The sequence below is a fragment of the Morone saxatilis genome, unplaced genomic scaffold (assembly GCF_004916995.1).
Source record: "Morone saxatilis isolate NCDOM2014 unplaced genomic scaffold, NCSU_SB_2.0 Contig9, whole genome shotgun sequence".
NCBI classification, from domain to species: Eukaryota; Metazoa; Chordata; class Actinopteri; family Moronidae; genus Morone; species Morone saxatilis.
The window spans coordinates 12,363,844-12,375,386 of record NW_023340268.1 but is presented as its reverse complement, the minus strand read 5'-3'; the positions used below and the strand labels follow the sequence as shown (position 1 = coordinate 12,375,386).

The window sequence follows — 11,543 nt, the reverse complement described above, 5'->3', positions numbered from 1 at the left end:
GAGAGAGAGAGAGAGAGAAGCAGTCTGTGTTTCTAATGGACTTCCTGGCAGTAATGGACAAGTCAATCATATTTCTCTGGGGGCTGGTAGCTCTGAGGACCACACCTCCTAAAACTCCTTATTGGGGAAGCAGAGAGAAGAAGGAAAGATGAGACAAAGAAGGCAAAAAAAAAAAAAAGCAAGGAGGAGCTTAGAGCAATCCAAGAGGATGAGAATATTAATAAAGTGACACAGCCTAGAAAGAAGAAGAGGCTGAAGGGAAGGAGTAAACATGGTGGAAGAGACTTTAGATTAAACTCAAGAGAATGACAGTGAAGGTGTACCCTTTCCTCCTTTTCCCTGGGGCTGATCAGGCAGTGCCACAAAGACATATATCATATCAAAACTCGACATGACCCTCAGAGAGCTTGGGAACATCGATGTAGCCAGCTGGGTATCCGTAGGCACTTTCTGTTGTTCTTGGGGAGTAACATGGCAGCAGACTGGCCATGAAACCCAGGACGCCATCACCATTTACGATCATGTTTTATTGCCAGCTTCATGAAATCGGAATATTCATGGAATATTACTAAGGAAAATGGTTATGGCCGCAACAATAATAATAATAATAATAATAATAATCATCATGTTGATAGCTGATGCTTTCATGATTGTAAGAACTAATTTGTACATGAGCCTTTAGCCTGATTTAAACAAAGCATTTTGTTAACTGATTTTGGAGATGATGATATAGAAATATTACCATTAATCAGCAGTGTGAAAAATAACTGGATTGCTGTGATTGAAGACTCCTGACATAAAGCAATCACCTTGGTCTTTGACAGAAGTAATTTAGACTTTTTCAAGCGCTCTAGATTTTTTTTTCTGCCAGTTATTGGCGAAATTTAAATATCTGTCTTCTGTTTGTATGTTACTGTTGGTGTTGCCAGAGTGTGTGGGCGTACTGTCATCTAAATGCAAATGAAGAAAATGGGGCCTCCCATCCCTGCCATCGTGGAAAGCAGAATAAAAGCCAGACAGACTAATTCCCCCCAAAAAAGAAAATGACTATTTACAGCTGATACCTCCTTAGAAACAAGTAAGTAAATATCACAAATCTGTGGAGAAGGTCATGGTTTTAAAACAGTAGTTCTGTGTGTGAAAAACACCCAGGATGCCCTTGACATCAGCCTCTAGCAGCTGCTCCACGATCAATAAGACTGTAATGATGTGAGTTACAAGAGATCACAGTCTTGTGTTTCCAACCAACAGAGCGACGTAGCAGGACTCAGACAGACTGCTTGCTAGTAAAACACTTACACCTACACGTGCATGCATGCATATATGACATTGCTGACACAGACACATTAGCAGGCAGCAGGAAATCGACTGCATGGTCGTGGGAACGCAGCTTTTTTCCAATTGACAGAGAGAGATGGGGGAAATCAATATATGCAAAGATGTAGCTAACATAACACTCCAGCCATCTAAAGCAGGAGGGAGACTTGACAGAGAGGAAGAGGTTCTCTCAACAGGAAGGAAGATATAAATGGTTTCAAAGACAGATCTTCCGAGTCGACCACAGATACAAGGCTGATGATAAGAACATGAGTGGATTTAATTTCAAAGACACAGAGGGAGTGGATAGTCTGTCCCTATTCTGTGACCTCCAGTAATATACTGTGAGAGAACCTGTGGCTGTATACACAACCTGGAAATAACTGAGCTACACTGAACTGTCTCTGGTGACATTAAAGGGACACATCACAAAGTCCTCCTGTGATAGTGGTCCAGCTTTGTATTTTGACTTGTGTGAAATCATTCAAGGTCCTGTCTGTACAAAAGAAAAAAAGCAATTTCCTCACAAAGAGAAAGATACTGGTAAATTCTTAATGATGTTTTACGACCTTGGACTCTTTGAGCTCTTTGTCATCAGTGGGATGTCAAGTATTTCTGCATTCATTAAACTCTAAATTTGTATTCATTATTTTGATAATAGTCCAATTGTTTTGAGTCATTTTTTAAGAAAAACTAAATCCAAATTCTCTTATTTCAGCTTCTCAAATGTGAATAGTTTCTGGTTCTCTATGACAGTAAACTGACTTTAGGACCAAACAACTAATCATTTAATTGAGAAAATGATTGACAGTTTGATCAATAGTGAAAGCAATCGTTGGCTGCAGCCCTACTCTAAATGATCAAATAGTGACTTATAGAAATGTGATGCTCACTGGAAAACTGCCACATAAATAAAAGTAAGGCTTGCCAAATGTAATTGTACTGATAGTTCTCGTTTGCCACTAGCCTTGAGCAACCACTAGTCTAATGAAAGATATAAACACCACTTTCACTATATAGAAATATCTTTTTCAACTCAGCTGTATGTCTGCTGTCACTGTGTGTGTAAATATACAGTAGATTAAGTACCTAGCTTGCCACCGGTAGCGCTGGGCCTGCGTGCAGCAGAGGTCTCTGCAGGTTTCTTGGGAACTTTTGGGACCTTGAAGGCAGCCTGGGCCGAGGAAGAACGATTCCCATCCACACTGTCATCGTCCTCAAAACTACGATCTGGAAGGAGAGTACAGTGTTACCATCCACACAGTAGGCAAGGAGGAGTACAGGTTTAAACTTTTTGTGTCTTAAGCAAAGGTTTTTGAGTCATGTTATTACACAATATTGCAAATCACCAAAAACCAATCATAAATAGTGTAAACACAGTGGAACCATTATTTTGTTTATTCACAATGTGCATGAGAATCATAACCTATCAGCAATTACACAATCATAACTGAAGACTCTCACAAACAATTATTAAGTTGAAATCGGGTTACTAAAATGTTAACTAAAAAGGCATATAAATCATTCAAACCCTCAGATCCTTTTGTAGCATTTCACAGCACCTTGTTTTTTTTATATGCCCCTTTCATGTTGAGCATAAAAAGCTTAAAGCTAGTTGAAGACAATGACTGCTAGAAAGAGAAGTAAAGACAAGCAGAGAACTGAGGAGGCTGTAGCCTACAGGGAGCTTGGTCAAGAATCACTAAATCAATACTAATTACAAACACGCCCCTGCTTAGAAGAAAAAGGCTAACACACACACACACACACACACATTTATATATACAATCACTTCTAAGAGCACAGACACACAGCTAATCATCAAGATGTCCACCCGTGCAACCAGTGACTGACAGAGTTCTCTGGAGCCCAAAACCTCAATCTGCATGCTAGCAAACATTAGGCTAGCAAGAAAGCTAGCATTGAAACTTGAGACACACTTGCAACAATGGTGCAGCATTTTGAATCTACCAACAAAGATACTTGTGGCTGACAATATGAGAGGACACACATATACACACACGCGAGTCGACTGTGGAGATGGAACTGTTGGCATAGGAATGCAGTTGCGCTCCGGTCGCTCTGACAACCAGCCAGGGAGAAATGCGCCAAAGCCACCACCCTACACCTTGACTCATACGTCTACTTACCTACACACACAGTCGACATGCAAAATCAACTGACACGCGTGCATGTGTGGACATACAAGCCGAATGTTGACAGTGAATGCAGAGCATATTGTGTCGTGCTCAGTAAATGTTAAGTGGACATGTAAAGAAGCAGACATGTACATACTTTACCCGTGAATCAACGTGAACCACACACACACAGTCGTTAACACACACACCAACACACCCACCAACACACCCAGGTCCATCCCTGCACTCACAGTCACAGATCCGCTGGCAGATAAGACGCCTCATGCTTCTGGGAGGGCGTGGTATTGGGGTCTCCCCTCTTCTCCAAGCCGTACCCCGAGACACATACACACACCTCACACACACTTCATAGTGGGGCTAAGGCTGCACACACACGCACACACACACACACCTCACATAGCTGTCCGAAAACCCCTCTACCCATACAAGTGCCGGCATTTTCTTTCACTCTCTCTCTTTCTATATTCTATCCCTCCCTCTTTCGCTCTCTTCTCTCTCTTTCTCTCAGCATCTCTCCTCCTTCCCTCAGCAGCCTCACAGCCAATCAGACGAGAGGTGACATCATAGTGTTGCAGCCAGTGCGGAGGCAGGATGTGAATGTGTGTGTGATGGGAGAGAAAGGGAGAGACGCACACACACGCACACACCGACACCCCAGGAATATTAACAGGGCTTCTCTGTGTCCCTGCCAGACCAGCTAACCTAAACTCATTACCATTGACAACACACACTCTCCATCTTCTTACACCTCTCTCACACACACACTTTTTATGCTGCTACATTTACCTGTAAAACACCTTTATTTATTCACTGTCTTTCTCTTCACATACACAATAGAACAAAGGATGATGGAGGATTGATCAAAGGAGGGGTGTGTGGAGGGTGAAGGGAGGAGAAGACCACACCCCTCCATCTGAGGCCTTGACCCTACCTCTCTCACACACAGACACACACTCTGCAGTCCGTGAGTATGTGGACACTGACATGTTTTATGTTGTTTCGACTTTTGTTGAAACAACATAACATTTGTTGTTTGTTTGAAATTAAATAATGACTGTGAGGTTCAAGAAAGTCGTCATATATAAAACGCGGCTATAAATCCTTCAACGACTGAATGACTACCCACAGACTTCAGCAGACATTTAGTGTTTAAAGCAGCCAACGTTATTTATGGTTCGTTTTAGGGGATTTCTGCATTATTTTTGGCCCAAAGCAAATAAAACACCTACTCAAGTGGGTTCAAGTCTCCCAGCTGCACTGTCCTAAAATCAGGGTGCTATAGGTAAAAAGGGCTACAAGGTTTACACGACTGTTCAACCAAAATGGATTTTACAACTCAAGGTTAGCCTCACCCTTATAATTTTGAAATCTAACGTGATGTATATAGAGCCAAAAATAAATAAATACTGTGCAACTATGCTAGATTGTAAATGTACACACACACAATACAAGCAAGCATACTTATGAAAACTGCCTGATTTCTTATTTAAAAGTACATTTTTATGATGTTCAGTTCCAATCAGGTCATATGAGTGATATTTCTGTTTTCAGTGGGAAACTATTAGCATATCATCGTGCAAGCCTGAGTTCTATGTTGTGTTATGTTATTGGTCGAAGTTCAAGGGTCAAGAGGACACCAAAACTCTCCATCGCAAACACCATTATGAAATAGGTTCTTACATAATGTAAAATTAACGTAGAAGAAATACAGAAATACAATAATTGAAGTTAAATTTGTGCACACAGCCACTAATATGACTGAACACAATATCAGACATCGGTTTAGTGAATTTAATTGCTTTCTAACAAAACCCAGAGGTTCATTAGCAATACTCAGTCACACATGGAGGGTCTTAGCATTGATTAGCATGACTGTTAGCATGATTTGCATCTCCTGCTTTTGTCTAGTCAGACCCCACAGGAGTGAATGTCTCTGGGTGGAAGGGCAGGAGCAAAGGCACCAGAGAGAAAGGAAAGGGGCAGAGAGTACTTAGGGAGGGAGGGGGTGGGAAGAGAGAGAGAGAGAGACAGAGAGAGAGGAGAGAAGAGAGAGAGAGAGGAGAGAGAGAGAGAGAGAATCCCTTGTAGAGAGCAGACTGCACACATGCTGTTGCCATGGCGACCTGAGCAGATCAGCTTCTCAAATGAATAGAGCAGCAAACAGAAAAAAAAGATGTTCAGTAAGCCCACTTGCATACACATACACACACACATATTCAGTTTAGTTTAATCAACAGTTGGATTTATTGTTTAGCCACTGACTTCATGTTAGTTTATTAAATTAGGATGGATTCTGGTTTGATGGGGGGGCTCCTGCAACAGCATCAGTGTGTCCAAGGATACTCTACATTGCCACATATTACAGCACAACATGCAAATAACAAGTCTACACATACACACAGAGAAACAGACACTCGCACACACACCCACACAAACACACTGAGAGATATCAGCTCCACCGTGTACCAGGCAGCGTTGCCATGGAAACTCCAGGCCGATATCCCCTCCTCTCCTCAATTCAGAAGAAGAGTCAAAAAGAGAAGTGAAAAGAGGTTAGGAGACGACTGGTTTGAATATATAGATCTGATAGTTGTCCAGAAATAATCCACCAGTGGACCACCGCAAAAACACGCACCAACTTCCCTTGTGTGTCAATCCCTAATCCATGTGGGAATAATCCCAGAGTTGTTCCCAGCCAACAAACAAACATAATCCACATGGAGGAAGTGAAGTAAAACAAATGCATGATTCTCTGTTCCTATTTGAGGAGAAAAACATAGAAGGAAAGAGGAAATGACACACAGATTCGGTCACAGTCTTGCAAAAGTCATTAAGTGATTTAATCACAGATCTGTGAACAAAAAACATTATTATTATTGTGACCACACGGTGGCAGCACTGGTTCTGTTCTAACCAAATTTTCTATGGTTCAAACATGCCAAAAAAAACACAGAGGGACACAACATCTCACTGCATTATAGACAGGAGAGACAATGAGAGCGACAGTGTTTGTGTCTTAAGAATTACACAGAATGATCAAATCTTCTCTGACTCAACAGTAATGATTCAATCACGAGGTTAAGTTTGTATTTAAGAGTGAATGTTTATATTTCTGAATGGAAGTGTATTGTGAAAATATATTTCTAACATTTTAACTAATTAAAATGCATTTTAAAAACTGATTAACTACACTGAGTTGAATTTGAACATTTCTTGCTTCCCTGTTTATTGCATAACTGAGATTTGTGCGGCAAAACAGAGTGAAGAACGAAAAACTATAATTTAGACCATTTAGAAGTAGCCTTTCAGTAAGGAAATCATAAAAACTTCATGTGGTGATGTTCAAAACTGACAAAGTCTCTGCACACTCTTTAGCCAGAAGCCCACTCTCCATAGCAAGCATGGTCACATCATTGTTTGGGGTCCAGTCAGTTACACTGTTTTAAAGCAGTGGAGCATCTTATCAGCTGGAGCAATGCAGCAGAGATCATCATCACATCATCATCATCATACGTATTACAGCTGAAAATCTCAACTTGCAACTAAGAGCATAACCAGACATCTTCTGAGGAATTAGACTTACTACACAGAGAGCCTGTGTTTGTGCTGATCTCCTGTAAGCTGCAGGGGAGCAGGCAACATCACACATTCCCACTCAGGAGCATGTGACAGCGTGCAGAGTCCAGTGCAAAAGATGACACACGAAAAGTATTTTTGACACTGCACAGCCCTCAGATGAGAAAGACTACAAGTGAGAAGAAGAACACGAGTAGCGCTGCAACAACTGGGACAAAAGCTGTTAAAAAGCTCATGACTGCGCCAGCTCCAAGGTAAACTAAAAGAGGTATGTGTGTCAAACTAGACTATGAAACCACAGCTATTCGAGCAGAAACTTGCTATGTCCAGAACAAAAAGTACAACTACCATCCATCCAGAGAATAGCGATTATTATTATTAGAGAAATTGTGCGTGCAGCAAGGCCTACTACTGAACACAGAACAAATATAAAGACTTAATCTTACAGGAGAAAAGTTTGTTTCATACTTAATGTTGCTGTAAGTTTTTGTATCAATAATGATTATATAGTTAATTTCTAGGCATTGATATTAACAAAATATGAATGGCAGCTGATCAGAGGTTTCCCTTTCAGCCACCCAGTTGTTTCTGGGACAGAGGATGACAGAGAAAAAGAGGAGGGAAGAGAGAGTGAGAGACACATTTAAGGTTTAGGCCTGGATTCTCTAATAGGAGACAGACTGCTCCATTTCCAGCCCAGCTTAGGGAAAATGAACTCCTTAAATGATAACACACACACACATACACACACACACATACACACACACACACACACATACACATACACACAATTTGAGTCCCATTTCCAAGTCGGGTAGAGGGATAAACCATAATATTCAGAAGAAAATTCTGCCATGGCAACCAGCCTAGCCTGGAAACGGGGTCATGGTTTTCTTTGCAGAGCCGTAGACGCACTGAAGCAGAATGAGCATGTCTGCGAGAGAGAGAGTGACTGTGTTTGTGTGCGCCAGTCCCTGTCAACACTGAAGTACTATGCAAGCAATGAAAGCTGCTGCTGATGGTCAGTTTGCAAGGCACCTAATATCTCTGGGCTTTCTACGGTGTGTGTGTTTGTATTCACACAAGGAAATTTTCAGACTGGACGAAATAACGTTAAGCGAGCGAGGCGCCAGCGGCACTGACATGCTTTACTTTCCCTCAAACAAACACTGAAACAAGCTTCCTCTTCTCACACACACACACACACACACACACACACACACACACACACGAGGAAGTACACAGATAACTAATAATCAATTAGTTGTCAATTGTCAAATGAGATCATTGATTAATGTTATAAAAGAAGTTTGAAGCTGTGATGTCTTCAACAAACATGACCTCAATATCAGGATAAACTTTAAGCTTGTTCTGCTGGTGGTGGATCATTTATTAGAAATCTATTCTTTTTTGTATATTTAATGATATTATAGATGTTTTTCTGTTATATATGTTACCTGAAGACATCTTCTTATATCTGTTATGTATGTCATATAGCAGTGTCTTGTAATTCCATTTCGGATGGGCTAAATGTTTTGCATGACACAAATAAAAACTAAGTAAGTAGCTATTATTAGACTGCAAGCACAAAGGTTATATCATTAGGTCTGTATATACTGTATAGCCATACTTGATGACGCTTCACTATGTGAAAATTCTTACAGGAGTCCTAGGAGAAGGAGACCTGGAAATTCTCTCAGGTCGATTATGTTTCATCTAAATTTAACACCGATCCAAACAAATGCCTTTTTCTGCTGTCACACTGTGGTAGATATTTTGGTCCAATCTGGCAGGAAACCCACTCTTAGAAGCCGGAGTGGAGACAAGCAGAGTGAGCTATATTGGACCTAATCTTAACAAAGATTATTTGTTCATAACCAACAATCATTAATCAATGGGAATTATTATTTTAAAATCCAAGCACACATGTATTAGGAACACAGAACAACACACTAAACCAAACTAAATTGAGAATTGTAACAGAATATTCTCTATCAGCATTCGGCTGGCTTGGATAGCTAAGGTGCATACTGTACCATGTTGCTCTGACTGATATTCTGGGTTCAAGTCAGACCTCAGGCTGCAAGTCATAACAGCAACCATCTCTCCCTGATATGCCCCGTCTGTCCTTCATTTGAGTTGTAAAGAGGAGACAAAAAAAACCTATTTTTACCACAAAACAATGAATCGGTAGGATACAGACCTGTACTGTATATATCTAAGCACTTGGGGTGAAAGTGCTCTGGGTTTAAGCTGATTTCAATCTAAAACCATATGCTGACAAGCCTTTGTCAGAGTGCCAGCATCCACAGCCAGATGAGATTACACACACACACACACTTACCATTGCCATCATCCCCAACTGCCATGGTTATAGTGTGTTATGGAAAGAAACTTCCTGTTGTCTGTGTCTGTATTTGCTCCTCTCTCCTTTGTTTTCTCCTCTATCTCCTCTACTCTCGTTTGTTCAATCTCTCTCTGTCTCTGTCATGATGAATCAGGGAGAGGCAGCGATAGGCACAGCGCAGTGACTCGTTTACTGCGAGAGATCTCGGTCAGCTTCCTCCCTCAATCCTTTGCCCTCCCTGCTTACCTCCCTCCCTCCCTCCCTTGTTTTCTGCCCTCCCTCCCTCCCTCCCTTTTTCTCTCAGCAACAGCTGCCTTAAACCCTTCAGAGCAAACGCCAAGAGCTGGCCTAAAAGAGATGTGGGGCAAGGGCAAGTAAGAACAAATTTGTGTGCGTGTACGTGTGTTTCAGCTAGTGGTGTGGGTGTGTGTCCTGTACTCTGAGGTTAAATTTGTGGTAGGTTCTTGGTAGTGTTTAGAGAAAAACACCCGCTGATGCTCATCACATTCTGTTTCTGACCTTCCACTAGCCTTTTTTATAGATTTTCTCGCCAAAAATAGAGTTAACTGTGAGCCCTGGGCTGTCCAGTGTTACTTGTTGAGTGCCAAACATGAATTCAGAAGGCAAGAACAAGTTGGGCATCACAGACTCAAACATTATTTACACAACAGAAAGATTACAATTAGCTTAATATATGAAAGAATAAAATCAGTTACTGTTTGCATGGAGATGAAACCATTAGTCGACTTTTTTGATAATTAATTGAAAGCAAGAAGATCATTTATTATTCTCTTATTCTTGCTTCTCAATTGTGAAGATTTAATGTTTTGCTTTTCTTTGTCTCTCTGATAGAAAAGTCAGAAAATAGTGAAAAATCTGAAGGTGTCTTCAAATCCCTAGTAGTGATTAGTGTAGCAACTAATAGTCTAAAACCTGGAGGTTAGGTTTACTGTCACACGATAATGAAAGAGAATAAGACAATATCTGACATTTCTGCTTAAAAAATACTTAGTATTTAGTACTTAGTTGGTCAAAACAAGTAACGTGTAGAGGACACTTTCACTTTTGACACTTGTGAAGAATTTATTTTTCACGTTATAGACCAAACGGAAAATAGTCTGCATATTCGATAATGAAAGAAAAGTTAGTCGCAGCCATGCTCGACAGGAACTGAAATGCACCTACACTTTACTGTTGACTCTGAGCAGCCAACCGTGGCATGACAAGCTGCAGTAGCTGAGAAATACGAAAGAAGCTTAAGTACACTTGAGGTGGCAGCCAAAGCCAAACAATAAGGCGTGTAGCCAACATTCACCCGGATGAGCATCGGTCACTTTCACTTCACGTTTACTCAGGGATTTGGATAAGTGGTCAACACATATGGAGTTCTTAAAAAAGGAGCAGCCTAAAGAAGTAGTGATTTTGATTGGTTTACCAGGAGTCACAACTGCTGCTGTAATAGTTTTGAAACAGTCAAGCCATTCAACTAGTAGGTCGGTCGCTCCATTAGTCTCTTAATGTTGTCAAGGCTGTTTTCAGGCAAGCAGGGAGAGTTGTCCTACCCTGCAGGTGAAGTATAGAGTTTTGAGTGTCTCAGGTGTGGAGAATGGTGTGTGTGTTGTGGGCCTAAAATAAATAATTCACAATCCATTGTGATAAACACAATATAACACCACCACTCCATGTTTTGTTGACCATCTATCAATCAGTTTCTTAAACTTTTCACTGACAATGTTAACTGCTATTACTTCCCTTTGTAAATAAAAAGTGATGAGCAAATAGTCCAAATTATTCCATTTAGATAATAACAAGCTGCGCTTTCATGCCCGGCTTAGCACATGACAGAAGAAAAAAACAAACAACTACACAATCATGGTCCCAGAAAAACACAGCTTTGCTTCCAAACCCTAGGGAGGAGACAGTTAAAAGTAACACTGCCTCCATGCCGCTGCTGCCACCAGAGACAGCATCATGGCAACTACATCCGCCACACGCCCTTAGCTCTTCTTCATGTCTCTCTCTCCAAGTAAACAGCCGACTAGGCAGCAACCACTACATACATACATAGATAGATAGATAGATAGATAGATAGATAGATAGATAGATAGATAGATAGATAGATAGATAGATAGATATTTGAGAGT

General features: G+C 40.9%; 1 protein-coding gene across 1 annotated transcript in view; it reads right to left on the bottom strand.

The window, feature by feature from the left end:
- Positions 1 to 11,543, bottom strand: part of clasp2 (cytoplasmic linker associated protein 2) — a gene marked incomplete in the record, with an annotated part of 48,967 nt that overhangs the window by 32,022 nt on the left and 5,402 nt on the right. The window contains 1 exon segment of the mRNA XM_035681003.1: positions 2,407 to 2,547. Coding sequence (XP_035536896.1) covers positions 2,407 to 2,547 — 141 coding nt within the window.